At 37.5% G+C, this 19557-nt stretch overlaps 1 protein-coding gene across 2 annotated transcripts; it reads left to right on the forward strand.

Annotated features, from left to right (window-relative positions):
- Positions 1 to 2179: 2179 nt before the first annotated feature.
- Positions 2180 to 18484, forward strand: PRPF39 (pre-mRNA processing factor 39; the record flags this gene model as incomplete). Of its 2 annotated transcripts, XM_084239931.1 has the most annotated exons (13): positions 2180 to 2497; positions 2902 to 3027; positions 3705 to 3823; positions 5060 to 5227; positions 9136 to 9301; positions 10005 to 10112; positions 11458 to 11622; positions 11938 to 12064; positions 12817 to 13085; positions 14034 to 14218; positions 17807 to 17881; positions 18035 to 18155; positions 18428 to 18484. In XM_084239931.1, the coding sequence occupies 13 exons, from the start codon at positions 2180 to 2182 to the stop codon at positions 18482 to 18484; spliced, it is 2004 nt and encodes a 667-aa protein (XP_084096057.1). The 2 variants fall into 2 exon arrangements, with proteins under 2 accessions (XP_084096057.1, XP_084096058.1); XM_084239932.1 differs by lacking the exons at positions 2180 to 2497; positions 2902 to 3027 and adding an exon at positions 3490 to 3576.
- Between the last annotated feature and the right edge of the window lie 1073 nt (positions 18485 to 19557).

Here is a 19557-nt window from a genome sequence, read left to right on the forward strand (position 1 = left end):
ATTGGGATTTAGGCCAGAGGTGGAGGCAGGTGGGTGATATGTGAGAGGAATTCACCAGAGACAGAGTAGGTAGCAGAACAGTCAGATTTACTGAAACACACTGCTGAGGGGAGCAGAGGGTTAGACAGGAGAGGTCTGCTGCGCCATTTGTGCATTAGTTCCCTGGCTGGGGAGTGTGGCAGTAATAGCACTGAGAATTACCCCTAGGCTACCAGGGAGGCCCTAACTCATTGTGTTTTAATTTATGTCTTTATTAGTGAAGAAATTATTCTTTTATCGGTTTTATTTTTTTTTTAAGATTTATTGATTGATTGATTGATTTATACATACATACATACAAGCACTGGGTACAGTCAGAAGCGCGGGAGGGTGAGAGAATTCACCAGAGCCAGAGCGGGGAGCAGAGCAGGCAGAAGGACCGAAGTACACTGCTGAGGGGAGCAGCGGGCGGCAGGAGAGTTCTGCGCGCCATGTGGGACCCTCCTCTGGTGGCCGGGGAGCAGCCTGGGATCGAACCGTGCCACCGAGGCTGCGGGCAGCTTCGCAACCCAGCGCTCAACCACTGCGCCACCGGGGAGGCCCTCTTTTATCGGTTTTATTGGTCACTTCAAATTCTTTTTTTTTATTTACCATCTTCAAAGCCTTAATTATCTTTTTAATGACTGTATTGTATTAAGTAATTGTGCATTCTGAGTGCATTTTAAGAGTAAATCAATTTTATGGTCTGTTTGGACAAACCCTAAAATTTAATGATTCAGTTTCTATTTAAACTGCTAGTGAAAGAGATGAAGCCAACTATGAAAATATGTTGTGGTACTGCCTTATAAAAGAGTATTCCTTTATTTTCCAATCTTTACAAAGGGATGACTTAATTGAAAAGATTTTATGCAATTACTATCCAGATGGTAAAACGTTCATGTTTTTAATGACTTATTCATTTTAAGGTTACACTTAGATTGTTTAAAACCTTAACTTATGCCCTTTATATAAAATCAAACATAGCTGTGGGATTTAAAATTTATTATATCGGGAACCTCCCTGGTGGTGCAAGGGTTTTAAGTCTCAGCTATCACCAGCCTCTGCAGCATGAGTTTGATCCCCAGCCAAGGTGCTAACTCACCCACATGGCAGACCTTTCCTGTCACACCCACTGCTCCCCTCAGTGGTATATTTCAGTAGAGCCACCTGTTCTGCTCCCCACTCTGTCTTTGGTTAGTATTCCCACCCCCCACACCTTTGGGCTACACCGCAGTTCTTGTATGCATAAATAGATAAAAATAAATCTAAAAAAAACCCCATAAATTTATTGTATCTATATATTTCAACAATATAACCTTCCCTTTTCTAAAACTTTTTCCTGAGCTAAATGATGCTACATGTGGTCTTAGCCATAATGCTGAGAAGTGATTGATCAGCTAAATGACAAACTTCCCACTGAAACATTTTTTGTTTAAAGATTTATTTATTCAGAAAAGATCTGGGGTGTAGGCCAGAGATGCGGGTTGGGGGGACGGTGAGAGGATTCACCAGAGACAGAGTGGGGAGCAGAACAGGCAGATCAACTGAAATATACTGCTGAGGGAAGAAGCGGGTGAGGCAGGCAAGGTCTGTTGCGCCATATGGGTAGCTCCCTGGCCCGGGATTGAACTCGTGCTGCAGTGTCTGTGGATAGCTTCATAGTGCTGCGTCTTAACCGCTTGCACCACCAGGGAGGCCCCCACTGAAACATTTATATTCAGAATTTTTTTTGTTAGTTTTTACCTTTAGATTCCAGAGGATATAGTGAAGACATTTCTGTCTTACAGAAGATAGCATTATGAACATTGAATTTTAGATTCTTAGCTAGTTAAGAAGCATTGGATTCTAGGTGGTGTTTGTTTCCTTAGGGAACAATACCTTGATTTATGGCTGAAGAAACCAAATCCATAGTTACTTATTTTTATACATACCCAATAATAAAATGGCAGATCTGAGGGAAATGTATATGTTCCATGAATTTCATTTATAATGTAAAAACTAATAAACCATCTAATTATGACTTGTCAGAGAAATTAAGAATCAGTGTTTTCCTTTAGTAGAGTTTTTAAAGCTGGTGTTTATAAAGCCAAACAAATAGTCAGAAGATATTTCTCTTTGTGTTCCCACAGATCATTAACTGAAGAAGACAAAATAAGCAACTATGCAAAATTCTCATATGGATGAGAACAGATTTTCTAGTAATGGCAGCACAGGCATCAGTTCAGAGGTAGTGGTAGAACAGTCTGCTGATTTCAGTACTGAGATTATGAATGTTACAGAAATGGAACAGTCACCTGATGGATCGCCTAATGTGAATGCAACTACAGAAGAAAATGAAATAGCAAATGCTGTGGAACTTCCAGTGACAGAATCGGAAACAAATTTCCCTCCAGAATATGAAAAATTTTGGAAAACTGTAGAAAATAATCCTCAGGATTTTACAGGCTGGGTATATTTGCTTCAGTATGTAGAACAGGAGGTTAGTAAATATTCAAATGGAATTAGAAGGGATAGAATAATCAAGTAATAGCAGACTAGACCTTATTGCTTTTTTAGACTAAGTTGAATAATATTAGATATATACTTTGTTAAGTTTCAAAAAGTAACTTTTCATAGCATTTACATAATGGAAAGGCAGAGTCCAAGTCCATTTTTGTTATAAGTGATATGTGTGTAAAATCACTGAAAGAAAAAGTTACCTTATATTTTGACAGTTCCTCCCATTTTAAAGGATAAGATTGCATTTATAAGAAAAAAGATTGCTATGTGTGTGGTTTTTAATTAAGCCTGCCATTCATTTTATTTGTGAGGATACCTTTGAAGGAAATATTTTTGTGACAAAAACTTCCAAAATGTTTAAACATGTTGTTTTATTTTCATCAGAATCACTTGATGGCTGCCAGGAAAGCTTTTGACAAATTTTTCATACACTATCCGTATTGCTATGGTTACTGGAAAAAGTATGCAGACCTTGAAAAGCGGCATGACAACATTAAACAATCAGATGAGGTGCGTACATCACTGAATAAAGTTATCTCCATTAGGTACTGTAAGCCAAATAATAACAAAACAAAATTTTTTCTTTTTCTTTCTTTTTTTTTTTTTTTTTTTTTTTTGGCTGGCAGTACCTACGATTTATGGTCAAACAATTTTATAGGGTATTTTATTTGCATTTGTCACTCTTGTGGCATTTGTAGCTAATATTTTCTCTCTTTGTTGGCAGGTGCGTTAAACCTCTACAGTTTGTCAAGCTTTGCAGTGCAAGCCTCTGTATTACACTGCAGCTTAACAAGTAGGGCAGGGCTTTTCTCTCACTTACATTTATTTCTCATTTTCCAAACAATATAGTTGGTTTGCTAGTCACATTTGCTACGTCTTATTGCATTTTTGGTCAGACGCTGTCATTGATGCTCTAATGGGTCTGTGCCCTATGGTCTGTAACCCAAAGCCTGCCCACACAACCCGGTCAGAATGCAGGGACTGCTGCGCTTTGAAGATCAAGACTCTGCACGTGGGGATCAGAACATTGCCATGTTCTATCCAACCTCCACCCAAATGGTAATGGTAGATTATTTAAACAAAATTCCAGTAATTAGTATTTCTAAGGTTCACCGGATAACACAGTGTTGCCTCTCTGTTAAGAAATAATTAAATATTTGAAGTACAGTTTGTTGTTTTCTTCTTAGGTATATCGGCGGGGGCTTCAGGCAATACCTCTTAGTGTTGACCTTTGGATACATTATATAAACTTCTTAAAGGAAACATTGGACCCTGGTGATCCTGAGACAAACAGTGCAATAAGAGGGTATGTGATTTGGGTATGTGATATGTGAAACATAGATACGCAAATGTCTTTAAAGATGTAAATAACTGTTGGTTTCTGAGTGTTTTACATTAAATGCTAGGTGAATGAATGACCAAAATAAAACCACTTCAAAAATCATATATATGGGCCTCCCCAGTGGCGCAGCGGTTGAGCGCTGGGTTGCGAAGCTGCCCGCAACGTCTGCGGCGCCGGTTCGATCCCCCGGCTGCTCCCCGGCCACCGGAGGAGGGTCCCACATGGCGCGCAGACCTCTCCTGCCGCCCGCTGCTCCCCTCAGCAGTGTACTTCGGTCCTTCTGCCTGTTCTGCTCCCCGCTCTGGCTCTGGTGAATTCTCTCACCCTCCCGCGCTTCTGACTGTACCCAGTGCATGTATAAACCAAACAAACAAATAAATAAATAAATAAGACATGCCTCTAGAAAATTAAAAAAAAAAAAAATCATATATATGATTCCTGTATTTTTCCTAATTTTTGAAGTGGTTTTATTTTGGTCATTCATCTGGCATTTAATTTGTCTTTTGTGAGATAGAAATGAACCTTTTATTTTTTTCACTCACTGAATAGTCCAGTTTTTCTGTGTTTATTTAAAATACTTCTTGATCATATATTGAATTCTGATACTGGCATTACCAGTTTTCTTGGGAGCTGATTGTTGATCTATTTTTCTTTTAGTAGGCCAGTTTCTTCTGGTATCTTTCGGTAAAATGCTTGTTGCATTGTTCTTTTACAAGTATTTTCACTGTTATTGTGAAATAACCAGGAGAGACTTTCGAGAGTTTAAAAATATATGTATAGTTCTCATTACTTTACAAGACAGCTGGTTCTCTTGTTCCTGAGTTATTTTTACTAGAAGATTATTCCTTCAGTTGAGATAAATTTGTCTTATGCACTAAATTATAAATATTTCAAGTTTAAGAAGTTTTTTATTGTCTACTATGTTATTCTTATGTGTTTGCATTGAGTATGTTTTGCATTGTAATTTCATAGCACATAGAATTACATGTAAAAGTATATATAGCCCATTTATGTTTTCTAATTTAGTCTTTTTAAAGCATCTAAGGTATACTTTTTTATTATTCCTTCCCCCTTTTAATCTCTACTTGTATAGGGTGTAGTTGAATAAAATTTGAATTTGACATCAGTTAAAATTAGAAGTTATACTTTAAAATTGATTGTATTTTGGAGAGATAACTTAGGAGTAATTTAATTTTTCAGAACTTTTGAGCATGCCGTTCTAGCTGCAGGAACAGATTTCCGATCTGACAGACTGTGGGAAATGTATATAAACTGGGAAAATGAACAAGGAAACTTGAGAGAAGTTACAGCTATATATGATCGTATTCTTGGTATTCCAACACAACTGTATAGTCATCATTTTCAGAGGTATGTGGAAAATCAGATTGTTTAAAGTGTCCTTGATTATACTCACATAATTAATTCCTGGTACTAAGGTTTATAATTTTTTTGAAATGTCATGTAAGATTCTGTTAGACATAAGACTTTTTTTTTTTTTAGATTTATTTATTTATGCATACGGAGCTGGGGTACAGGCCAGAGATGTGGGGGAGTGAGAGGATTCACCAGAGACAGAGTGGGGAACAGAATAGGCAGACTGACTGAAATACACTGCTGAGGGGAGCAGCGGGCGAGACAGGAGAGGTCTGCTGCGCCATCTGGGTTGCTCCCTGGCGGGCCGGGGATCGAACTCGTGCTGCAGAGACTGCGGATTGCTTCATAGTGTGGTGCTTAACCCTTTGTGCCACCACGGAGGCCCCAAGACTATTTCTTGATAATTATAATCTATTTACTTTTAAATACTTTTTATATGTTTTATAAAATATTTAGAAATTTTATTGTTTTAGACAGAAGGTTCTCATCCATTTTATAGATAAGGAAACAACAGGCATTGTCTCTTTTTTTTTAAGATTTTTATTTTTATTTATTTACATATACAAGAACTGGGGTGTAGGCCAGAAGTGCAGGGAGTGAGTGGATTCACCAGAGACAGAGTTGGGAGCAGAACAGACAGATCCACCAAAACACTGCTGAGGGGAGCAGCAGGCAAGACTGGAGAGGTCTTCTCTACCATGTGGGCCATCTTCCTGGCTGGGAGTTGAAATCATGCTTCAGTGGCTGGTGATGGCTTTATAGCTCTGAGACTTTAACCTCTGTGCCACCAGGGGGGCCCAGAGTTGTTTTTTTTTTTAAAAAAAGATTTATTTACTTATGCATACAAGAACTAGGGTACAGGCCAGAGGTGCCAGGTATGAGAGGATTCACCAGAGACAGAGTGGGTAACAGAACAGGCAGGCTGAAATACACTGCTGAGGGGAGCAGCCTCTGCTGTGCAATGGAGAAGTCTGCTATGCCATGTGGTTAGCTCCCTGGCTGGCTGGAGATCGATCTTAGGCTGGAAAGGCTGCGGATAGCTTCACAGTGCTGTGCTTAACCCCTTGCACCACAAGGGAGGCCCCAGAGTTGTCTTTTTTTAAGGTATTTCAGAGTCGTGAAGGCATAATGAGAAAATGGATCCTACGTTTAATTATCCTTCATAGTACTAAGGTTACACGATACATGCTACATAATGGATCCGTGTTTAAAACATTAGTAAAGGTACATTTTTCTCTTTCACATAGCACCTTGCATCCAAAATAGTGAAATAATATACTATATATAGCAAATTGTGTCTGTATTCAAACAATCAAAAATTACTTGATTTTTCACTGATTTTGTTATGATTGGTATCATTTTTTTTTTTTTTTTTTTGTGGGATCCTCGCTGGCAGCCGGGGAACGAACCGGCGCTGCAAAGGCTGTGCAGAGGCTGTGGGCAGCCTCGCAGCCTAGCGCTCAACTGCTGTGCCACCAGTGGCCCGGTATCATTTAATTTTAATGAGTACTGTTACAACTAGTTCTGTGTACTGTGCTTTTCACATTGTTTTCTGACATCTGGGCGGGATGGGGGAGTTGGGTAGAGGGGGTGGGTTTTAACTCATGCTGCAAGTGCTGGTGATCGCTTGATAGCACTGAGACTTTAGCCCTTGCACCACAAGGGAGGCTAATAGGGCAATCTTAATTTTTTTCTTCCAGTGGTGAATGGTGGAATCGGTTGTTACCTTTTGTATCCACTGATTTGGCAAAGTTTAAATGATTTTGCAGTGTTTTTTTATATACATTTGTGAAAGTCTTAAAATCTGTATGTCAGTAGCCTAAATCAGTTGTTAGAATTTTAGGGGGGGAAATCCATATAGTTATAGTACTTGGATCCACGTACAGCCATGTGTAATAATTACATTGACGAGGTAGGTCTGGGTCAAATGCTGAGTGAGAATATGAAAGACTACTAAAATCAGATTTAGCCTGAATGTTAAATATACTGATAGTTAAATACACCAATGTTATTTGGTCAGGTAGAGGATATGATTGTGTTTACTGTTTGCCTTTCTTTTTAAAGATTTATTTATTCATGCATACAATAACTGGGGTACAGGCCAGATATGTGGGAGCATGAGAGGATTCCCCAGAGACAGAGCAGGGAACAGAACAGCCAGATCTATTGAAATGCACTGCGGAGGGGAGCAGCGGGCGAGACAGGAGAGGCCTGCCGCGCCATGTGGGTATCTCCCCAGCCAGCCAGGATCGAACCCATGCACAGAGGCTGCAGACAGCTTCACAGCTGCGCTCAACTGCCTGCTGCCACCAGGGAGGCCTACTGTTTGCTTTTTAATAATATTTCCCATAGTAGTATTAGGGTGTGTGTGTGGGGTGGGGAGTTGTAACTTGAGAGTAGAAGACCAGATTATTTTTATCCAGGTGAAAAAGTGAGGGGTTCCTGAAGATGTAAAGGTAGAATTGATAGGAGGCTTGGTATCCAATGGAATGTAAGTGATTCTAAGTAGCTGGAAGAAATTGGGAAACTTAGTGGTTGACAGTATCATTAGTCAAGATTAGAAATGGTGAGTGTGTTAATTTGTGGATGAAGGTAACAGTTTATTGTATGTTGTGTAGATAGTGTGTGTGTATGAGTAAAGTGAAAGGACATTTTTTCAAAATGCTCTTTGTTAAAAATTAATTTATATTCTAAATTTCTAATCTGGGATTTAGGAGAAAGGTCTGGGCTTGAGTTACAGTTTGAGTCACAATGTGCTTATTATTCAAACTGTATTAAAAAATTGTTCAGAAATGATGTAAAAATAGATGAGAACACAGTGGGAGTACTAATGTTTAGGGGCAAGGTAGGATGTATCGGGGAAACCCTCAAAGGAGATCAGGGAACAGTCAGACTTGTAGAAAAATCAAGGAAGTGGTAACTCAAACCCAAGGAAGTAAGAAGGTTCTGAAAGGAAGGTGTAGTTAACAGCTTTAAATGCTGAAGATACTAGGATGCAGTGTAATGTGAAGCATGTGTCCATTTGATTTTTGCATCTAAGAGGTACTTGGTGATTTTAGGGCAATTTCATTGGAGTGTTTGGCTCAGACACATGGTTGAGGAATAATTAGGAGGTCAGGAAGGAACTGAAATATGTAAACATTTGTTTACCAGCTGTGTCTTTTTTTTTTTTTTTTGTGGGACCTTCCCTGGCGGCCGGGAACGAACCAGCGCTGCAGAGGCTGTGGGCAGCCTCTCAGCCCAGCGCTCAACCGCTGCGCCACCAGGGGAGGCCCATCAGCTGTCTCGTTTTATAAATAAGAAAAACTAAGATTTTGAGACAGGACAAAGAACTTCTGTTAGTAAGGTGACGAAGGACAGAACGAAAATTTGAATATTTTGCTATCCATGTCTTTTCCACTCCATGGCAAAGGCAGAAAGGAAATAACGATGTCTATAGGCTGTTTTATCAAGTGGTATGTATTTGCCATAGAACGGAAGGAGAAAGGGTGTGGTGTTTTAGATTTTTTCTTTAAATCAGATTTTTTTTTAAAGATTGATTTATTTATGCATACAAGAACTGGGGTACAGGCCAGAGATGCGGGGAGTGGAGGGTGAGAGGATTCACCAGAGACAGAGTGGGGAATAGAACAGGAGAATTGATTGAAATACACTACTGAGGGGAGCAGCAGGCGAGGCAGGAGAGGTCTGCTGTGCCATGTGTGTCACCTCCCTGGCCAGAGATCCAAACTCATGCTGCAGTGGCTGCTTATAGCTTCACAGTGCAGACACTTAACCCCTTGTGCCACTAGAGAGGCCCAAGTCAGGGTTCTTTTGAAAGAATTATATTTAGTAGGAATCTAATATGGTATTTAAAATTATGCATAATATAGAGAGTGTGTATTTTTATTGTCTTCCTTTAGATTTAAAGAACATGTACAGAATAACTTGCCCAGAGATCTTTTAACTGGAGAACAGTTTATTCAGCTGCGAAGGGAATTAGCTTCTGTAAATGGACATAGTGGTGATGATGGTCCTCCTGGTGATGATCTGCCAGCAGGAATTGAAGATATAACTGATCCAGCAAAGGTAACCAGACTTACTAAAGATTTATTCAGTGCATGAGACACAGTAGGCTTTCTATCCCTTGACAGTGTGTGTAGTATGACTTGTAACTGACATGAAATTAAATTTTTTTAAATTAATTTCTGATTAAGACAAGTGGGAATTTGTTAGCTAGTATGGTTTAAATATAGGTTTAAGGTAGATAATAATTCACTATGAGACATTTGGCAGTGGTGTAAAAGGAGTATTTTTGCTTGGGTTTTGATCTGCTAGCTCTATTTAAAAATAAAGTGCATAAGGAAGTGGTTTACTAGGTAATTATGTTACAAATATTATTGTTAGTTATATTTTGCATATTATTGATAGTTTGAAACACCATTTTTTAAAAAGATTTATTTATGCATATAAGAACTGGGATACAGGCCAGAGGTGTAGGAGTTAAGTGGATTCACCAGAGACAGAGTGGGGAGCAGAACAGGCAGATTGACTGAAATATACTGGTGAGGGGAACAGCAGGCGAGACAGGAGAGGTCTGCTGCGCTATGTGGGTAGCTCCCTGGCTGGCCGGGGATTGAACTTGTGCTGCAGAGGCTGTGGATAGCTTCATAGTGAAACACCATTCTAAAGCTAAAGTAAGTGTGAATAATACTTATATGTAAGCAGTGATGTTTAAAAATTTTAATATATAACTTGTGTGATTGAAATTTTTTTCCTTTCTCTTCCTAAGCTAATTACAGAAATAGAAAATATGAGACATAGAATCATTGAAATTCATCAAGAAATGTTTAATTATAATGAACATGAAGTTAGTAAAAGGTGGACATTTGAAGAAGGTGTAAGTGTTTTTGTATTGTAAATGGTTTCCAAAAAAAAGAAATGTATTTTTCTTTCAATTTGAGTTAATGTCCTATTGGTACTTTTTCTTTATTTTTGCTTATTTAATATATTAGTTCATCTCATTTGTTGCTTCTATTACCAATTTTCCATTACCAGTTTTACCTTTTATATTATCAATTTTAGAATCTTTTAAAATGATGAAAATCCCTCTAGAATTACTGAAATTGTGAGATCCCTGTTTAATGTGAACCATTTTATTACAATTCTTTAAAAATCGATTGTATGATTTATACCTCTACTACCTTACCTGCTCATTTACTCCCGCCCCTTAGCCTTCTCCCCACCACTCCCTCCTCAGTCCTGAGATGTGCCACTAGCTAACTTAATGTCCTATCGATTTTCCTATTCTGGTCTTCATATAAATGGAATCATATATATTATATAGTTTTATAAATATATAGTTTTAAAAGTCGATTTAACGGATTGTACTTTGTGTGGTACAAAATCAAAATGTACCCTAAATTAGGTGTACAGTAAAAGGAATTTTTCCTAACAATTTGGTTTTGACTAGCTTCATTGAGATATAATTTACATACCGTAGAATTCATCTATTTAAAAATACAATTTAATAGTCTTTGGTATTTTCAGATCTGTATAGCTGTCATTGTCAATTTTAGAAAATTTTTATCACCTCTAAAAGAAACCTTCTACCTTTTAGTTCTTAGCCCTCTACTCCCTTACCTGCTCATTTACTCCCGCCCCTTAGCCTTCTCCCCACCACTCCCTCCTCAGTCCTGAGATGCGCCACTAAGCTAACTTAATGTCCTATCAATTTTCCTATTCTGGTCTTCATATAAATGGAATCATATATATTATATAGCTTTATATGACTAGCTAGACAATGAATTTTGATAAGGATATATGCATTGAAATTGCTACAGCAGTTAGGCTGTGACTATAAAAGGTCTTTGATCACTTTTCAGTCACTAATCTCCATCCCTTCTTAGCCCCAGACAATCATTATTCATGGTGTAGTTGTTCAATTTAAAAATACTCAATAAAGAATGTTTCTTGGACATAAAAGAACTGTCCAGTTTACTTAAAATGCCTGAGTAAATGGAAAATATATTTCTTGTTTGTAAAGCCTAAGGAATTTAAGGTGTTTAAATTTAAATATTTTTATCATTTAATAATTAATATGATAATTAAATATAATTATGAAATATGATAATTAAAACTTTTCTGGTTCACTATTATATTTCAAATAATTTTGTGATTTCAGTTTTGCATGTTTTACTGTTGGTACTGGCTTACTTTCACTATCATGTAATACTTTATTATAGATTAAGAGACCTTATTTTCATGTGAAACCATTGGAAAAGGCACAGCTAAAAAATTGGAAAGAATATTTAGAATTTGAAATTGAAAATGGGACTCATGAGCGAGTTGTGGTTCTCTTTGAAAGATGTGTCATATCATGTGCCCTCTATGAGGAGTTTTGGATTAAGGTAAGAAAATGATACACTCTGAAACTTGAATATATTATAAACATTATCTAGTGACTAACCTATTTTGTACTTCTGTTGAATGTTGTTCATATAACTATATCTGTTGCATTAGGAGATGGTCTGCTTGCAACCAGATTTGACTGCTGCATATGCCAACCTCGTTGCCTCTCTTCGTCCTTCCTTACAGAAACTAGTCTAGTGGTTCAATAAAGGTGCTGAATGGGTTTAAAAATAGAATTTTATCGTTCTGTCACATATTTAATGACTTTTGTTCAACTGTAAATTATTCAGTATTTCCTCTGTTTCTGTATGTAGTATGCCAAGTACATGGAAAACCATAGCATTGAAGGAGTGAGGCATGTCTTCAGCAGAGCTTGTACTATTCACCTCCCAAAGAAACCCATGGTGCATATGCTTTGGGCTGCTTTTGAGGAACAGCAGGGTAAGAAGAAGAAATCTAGCTAATATTTTTTGAATTTTTATTTATTTTCTTTTTTACTGTGGCAGAAGGACAATCTATTGTGTCCCCAGGCATAGTTATTTCAAGATAAAAGTTATAGGAATTGAGTCTTGAGGGATGGTATAAAGCAGAGGTCAGTAAACTTTTCCTATATAGGGCCAGATAGGCTCTGGGGCTATATGGACTCTTTACTAATAACTCTGTCATTGTAGTCAAAAAGCAACCATAGGGCCTCCCCAGTGGTGCAGCGGTTGAGCGCTGGGTTGCGAGGCTGACCGCGGTCTCTGCAGTGCCAGTTTGATCCCCGGCTGTTCCCCGGCCACTGAAGGAGGGTCCCACATGGCGTGCGGACCTCTCCTACCACCCGCTGCTCCCCTCAGCAGTGTACTTCGGTCCTTCTGCCTGCTCTGCTCCCTGCTCTGGCTCTGGTGGGTTCTCTCACCCTCCCACACTTCTGACTGTACCCAGTGCTTGTATGGGTAAATAAATAAATCTTAAAAATAAAATAAAATAAAAGAGTTGTTATTTAAAAAAAAAACAAACAAAAAGCAACCATAGGTATATAAACAGACAATACATAAACAGATGAGCATAACTGGTTTTTTTTTGTTTTTTTTTTTTAAATAAAATAGGCAGAGGGCTAGATTTAGCCTATTGGGTTGTTTGCCAATAATTGTAGTAAGGAGTATTTCAAAAGTTGAAGCAAAAGTATAAATACTTAATTATACTTGTAGGTAATATTAATGAAGCCAGGAATATCTTGAGAACATTTGAAGAATGTGTTCTAGGATTGGCAATGGTTCGTTTGAGAAGAGTAAGTTTAGAACGACGGCATGGCAATATGGAAGAAGCTGAACATTTGCTTCAGGATGCCATCAAGAATGCCAAATCGAATAATGAATCATCGTTTTATGCTATCAAACTAGCCCGACATCTTTTCAAAATACAGAAGAACCTTCCAAAATCAAGAAAGGTGTTATTGGAAGCAATTGAAAGAGACAAAGTATGTATTTGTGATAATTGCTGATAAAAAAATGAGTGGCCTTTTTTTTTTTTTTTTTTTGGCAACCATGATGAAAGATTCAGTCTGCATGTAATATATTTTATTACTAAATGAAGACAAAAGTCCCTCTAAACTGATGTTGCCATTTAAATTTTTTTTTTTTAAACGGTGAATCACAACGTTGGAAAATTAAGATTTTGGATTAAAACTATTGCAGATATTGTGACTCTTTGTTTTTAATACATTTATAAATTTTCAACAAATATACTAATTATTAAGTAGAAGATCTGGGAGAACGCCTTATAAACAAAAGCATGATAGTTGCCTACATTGTAGCAAATGTAACAGTGAGGTTATTTTCCTTTCCTGAAGTATTTCCTTTTATAGATCACGTGATTGAAGACAGTATATAAATATATATGTGATGGTTCACTCCAGGAAATTTGGGTAAAATGACAAGTTTAATATTTAAATTTGCTAAACAAGAGTAGAAATAGATAATGGAGTATTAGATACTCAATTAATGCCAGGTCTGTTTAAGACTGGTTTATAACTGTTTATAACTGCTCTAATTTAAGATTACTATCTGCAGTTGTAAAGATTAAAATTACTGGGAACTGTAAAGGTCATTTTTAAGGCTTTATTTCATATTTGTCATAGTGGGTCAAGCCACATTAAGCCCAAGAATGCCTAGCCTATAGAGTGTTAATGTATTGGCAATTAACAGTTTGCATGGTTTTGGAGAAAACTAGGATGTTATTACCTGTCTGTGCTAATTAACTTTTTCACCTATTTAGATATATGAAAGCACTCGATGAGTTACATTTTAATGAATACCACTTTCAGTATTGACTTCATCAAATTGAAACAAATATTAAGGCATTTTAATAAATTTAATGATTTAATCAGAATACCTTAGAAATATTATTAATACTGCTTTTTACACAGGAGAACACAAAGTTATACCTCAATTTACTTGAAATGGAATATAGTGGTGACCTCAAACAAAATGAAGAAAATATCCTAAACTGTTTTGACAAGGCTATACATGGTTCATTACCTATTAAAATGAGAATTACATTTTCTCAACGAAAAGTGGAATTTCTTGAAGATTTTGGTTCCGATGTTAATAAGTAAGATTTTAATTATTTACTATCTGTTTGAATAGAAAATGAGTATTGATAATTTTGGGCAGGAATTGATGATTAGTACAAACTAATAATGCATTCTTAAATTTAAAAATGTCTTAGTTTTCCCTCAGATACATGCGAGTGTATTCAGTTTTGTAAATGCATTTCTTTAACAGGAGCACATATGGTTTGTTTTCCCTTCAAAATGGTTCTCCAAATTTGCAGGTGATAAAATAAATTGATTGGATCAGAAAATGCAGGAAGCAATAATCTCAAAATTTTAAGGCTTGAACTTTGAAACACGGAAACATTTACATTGATCTTGAAGGATAGATGGAGTTAATCTGGATTAGGAATGTTTTATCTCAGATTGGAGAAAAGGGTGGATGAGTTTCTGTAAATTGTGTGTAATGGCCTCACCCTTCATGTATTATAAAAGGCAGAAAGGTGAGGGTGGTAGAACAGTTCGCTGTCGGAGATTTGGGAAAAACCGTAAGTTTAATTTTGCTGAAGAAGAGTAGAAATAGAGATTAGTGTATTACTGCCATTTTTGTCTTACCTGATTATAGTGAGGAAACATCCCAGCTCACTCTAGGAGATTTGGGAAAATCATAAGTTTAAATTTGCTAAACAAGAGTAGAAAGAGAGATTAGAGTATTACTGCCATTTTACCTGATTATATTAAGGAAATAACCCAGTGCCTATTAAACACATGCCATCTCTAATTTTCTAATTTAGAGTGATTTTCATTGAAACAGCTGTTGATGGAAGAATTATTTGTGTATGTTTTATGTTTGCATATATTTTTGATGGCTGAGTAAAATTAGTTAAGCTAATAAAATATTACACTATTAAATACTACTATTTGGCATCATGTCAGATGTTTTATATGCATTATCTAATGTAAGGATGTATGTCTAATGAGGAGTGTAGGTAATGTTCTTATAATAAAGAGAGGCTTGAAGTGAGATTAGGCATTTTTTCCAAGGTCACTTAGCTATTATTGTGCTGTGTGACTAGGATTAGAATCTACTTCTTTCTCTAAGTTAGGAGAAGTGTAGTGTTGATTGTGCCGTGCCTTGAAAGCTAGACTGAGTTCAGAGCACAGGTAGTCCACAGTTGTCAGTGGGAAATAAGAGTTTTGGTTGAGATTAAGGGGTGTATTTTAATTTGGTATAGAGGTTCTGAGTACCAGGTCTAAGATTGTTGTAGCTGAAATTAAAAAAAGTGACATGTGGGCCTCCCCGGAGGCGCAGTGGTTGAGCGCTGGATTGCGAAGCTGCCGGCGACCTCTGCGGCGCCGGTTCGATCCCCGGCTGCTCCCCGGCCACCTGAGGAGGGTCCCACATGGCGAGCAGACCTCTCCTGCCGCCCGCTGCTCCCCTCAGCAGTGTGCTTCGGTCTTTCTGCCTGTTCTGCTCCCCGCTCTGGCTCTGGTGAATTCTCTCACCCTCCCGCGCTTCTGACTGTACCCAGTGCATGTATAAACAAAAACAAACAAACAAACAAACAAATAAAAAAAATATGCCTCTATAAAAAAAAAAAAAGTGACATGAAAAGTAAATGAGCCACTTAAGAAATTTAGGTAACAGTGTAGTTATATACTGAGAATTAATGTTAAAGTCAAGAAAATAGAGATTTAAATCCTAGCTCCATCACTATTTGTGTATTCCTATTTTCCAGTTTTCCCATACAAAGATTCTTTTATCCACTAAACCAGTGGTTATAAAAGATCTTGAGGAAATTAGTCCACTTGAAGTGCTTGATATCAAGTAAACCAGAGACTACCGGCACTAATAATTTTAAATAGAATTTTGGGACTAATGTTACTAGTAATTCTGCTCAGGGAGGGTGTACATGCATGTAAAGTATCATGGTCATTATTAAGGCTATTTCTAAAAATTGGTAATTATTTGGCTTTGGGTTTATGATTGCCTGAAGTTAATCACCCTTTATTAATTAAAAAACTAAGGTCATCTTTGTTTTTATAAAAAGTATTTCAGAAAATGGTAAAAGGAATACAATCATGATTTTTAATGTCACACTTAGGATTCAAGTGACATTGCTTTGAAGTTGTAAGTTCCTGGTGAGACTGACAATACATGTCATTTTGAAACTTTCTTACTAAACATTATCTTTTTAATCAAAGACAATTAACTACATGAGTTTTACATTAGTTGTAATTCATTTTATCACATGACCACAATTTTAATCTAACTGTTGGCAGGGTCTTCTATCAACACTGTAAAATTAGGTCTTAAAAGTGTATAAATTATAGAACTGTGAAGATTTGTGGGTACACTGAAACAAAAATACATCATTGTCTTAGTTTTTTATTTTTTGCATAGAAGAACTGGGCTATAGGCCAGACGTGCAGGGGGGTGAGAAAATTCACCAGACAGATTAGGAAATAGGCCAAGTGGATTTACTAAAATACACTGCTAAGAGGGCAGCAGGCGACATGGGCAAGGTTTTCTGTGCTATATGTGGATTGGCTCCCTGGCCGGGATCTAACTCTGGTCTTAGCAGTGATAGCGCAGAGACTTAACCCCTAGGTCACCAGGGAGGCCCCATCACTCACTGTCTTAGTTCTGATAGCTAAGGCAGACAGACTCTCTCTGAGACGTATTGGATATGATAGACAGATAGCTCCTGGCCAATATGCCATGAGTTTTGCCCAATTGTACTGTTGAGAAAGACACTTTTCTAGTAGCTCAAAAGTCTTAGGGATGCACCAGACATTGTGGTTTTGGTTATATGTACACCCCTAAACCGACATTGCCAGGACCCATACTTTAATTGGCCAGGCTTGTGTCCCTGAAACCCCACTGGACTACATGGACTGTGAGACGTACAGGGCAGTGATTTCCCAAAGAAAAAAGTTAGAAAAGATAGCTGTGGACAGGTTTGCCTGTTGGTTCATTAAAAAAAAAAGGGGGGGTGGGCCTCCCCGGTGGCGCAGCGGTTGAGCGCTGGGTTGCGAAGCTACCTGCGGCCTCTGCGGCGCTGGTTCGATCCCCGGCTGCTCCCCGGCCACCGGAGGAGGGTCCCACATGGTGTGCAGACCTCTCCTGCCGCCCGCTGCTCCCCTCAGCAGTGTACTTCGGTCCTTCTGCCTGCTCTGCTCCCTGCTCTGGCTCTGGTGAATTCTCTCACCCTCCGCGCTTCTGACTGTACCCAGTGCATGTATAAACCAAACAAACAAATAATAAATAAATAAATAAGACATGCCTCTAGAAAATTAAAAAAAAAAAAAAAAGGGGGGGGGCCTCCCTGGTGGTGCAAGGGGTTGGGACACAGCACCATGAAGCTATCCGCAGCCGCTGCAGTATGAGTTCGATCCCCAGCCAGGGGGGTGACCTACATGGCACAGTGGACCTCTCCTGGCTCACCTGCTGCTCCTGATGAATCCTCCCCCCCATATCTGGCCTGCACCCCCACTCTTATAAGCATAGATAAATCTTTAAAAATAAATAAATAAAATGAATATTCATAGCATCACGCTTTTGTTTCCCTAAGTGGTAATAACTTAACATAAAGTTGAGTCTGATTTTTGTGTATTTAAGAGGGTTTTTTTCCCTTCCCTCTCAGGCTTCTGAATGCTTATGATGAACATCAAACACTCTTAAAAGAACAGGATTCTTTAAAACGGAAAGCAGAAAATGGGTATGTATCTTCTTGCTGAATCAGCAACAGATGTGTAAAAGACATGTTGTGAAAATGCCTTAAAAGACATTTTTGTCTTTATGTACATCAGCCATTTGTTACAGTACTTATCTGTAGGAGTTTTGAAAGTTTCCATTTTCATCTTTTATTTAGATCAGAAGAACCAGAGGAAAAGAAAGCACACACAGAAGATACAACTTCATCATCTACACAGATGATTGATGGTGATTTGCAGGCAAATCAAGCTGCATACAATTATAGCGCCTGGTATCAAGTGAGTTCACATAATTTGCATTGAATTTTCTTGTTTCTAGATGTTTTTAGAAGGATAAATTACTATAGGTCTTTTATTTATTTATTTATTTTGGCGGGGAGTGGGTAGAAAAAAATGGATTCCAGATTGTATATTATCTTTTGTGGCTATGTCTTAACAATGTTAGTGTGAAAACATGCCTTTTTTAGTGTAAGTACCTTGCTTTAATTGTATTTTTACTTATGAACTCAGTCATAGTTCTGGTATGCTAACATTTTGCCTTTTTCTTTCAGTACAATTATCAGAATCCTTGGAATTATGGACAGTATTATCCTCCCCCTCCAACCTGATGGAAAAAAAAGTAAATCAAATGGAATGTGTGAAAAGTATGAAATTATTTTTTTTTAAATGAGGGATGTGAACATGGCATACGCTAGTGGTATTTGATAACTTGTCTTCCGTTTCTGTGTAACATGATTTATTAGTAATGAGGAAAAATATTACTTAGTAGCTTACCACAGATACTATTTCCTACCATTTGTAAAATTTACTTTTTATTGGAGAACTATTTTTTTGATTTTTGCATTAAGTGGTCTAGAATTCTTTTGCAGTGCATTTTCAACAGTTTTGTAGCCTTAAGGGTAGGAAAAAACCTGACGCAAATCATGTCAGTGTAGTACAAGATTCTGAAAACGTAAGGGCTGGTTATTAAGGATTTACCTCCTCTTGGGGGTAGGGGGGAAACCATACAAATTTTTAAACTTTGCTGACAAGATTTTGTCTGCGTGTTTCAGTTATCCATGTGAAATTGGATCTGAGAAAAGACACCCTATTAAATACTATGTCTTGGAACAGACTATAAACCAGGAAATGGAATGTTTGCATCCCTTCAAAAAATGAAAATCATATTAAAAGTATGTTGTTGCTGGAGACTTTGTATTTAGAATATTCATGTAAAACTTGTAAGCTTTCATGTTGATCAGACCTGATCACCTTCATTTTTGTAATAAAACTGAAGACTCATCCACTAATTGTTATGAATTTATTTGGGGGGTCATCAAATAATAACTTTATATTCACCATAAATTCATTGATTGGGTTCACTGGCTTGGAAGTGTATTTTTCTTGAATTCAGACATTATCCTGCCAAATTTTATAGACCAAAGCTTTCTGCTTCATCTCAACTGCTATCCTTTGCCTCCCCGCTACATAGGAATATTTACTTTAAAAGATAATGAATATCCTTGGCAAAGTGGTCCAGACAATTTTACTGTGAGTTATTCCTTGCTTTGATGAAGTCATAGTCCTAGTTTTTGTAATCAGAATGTTAATATTAACACCAAACAAACCAACACATTAGATGCATTTTTATTAGAGCCTTTTTAGTGTACAACATGAGGTAACAGGAAAATCATTTCTCCTT

Source organism: Talpa europaea, assembly GCF_964194135.1.
Source record: "Talpa europaea genome assembly, chromosome: 8".
Classification (NCBI taxonomy): Eukaryota; Metazoa; Chordata; class Mammalia; order Eulipotyphla; family Talpidae; genus Talpa; species Talpa europaea.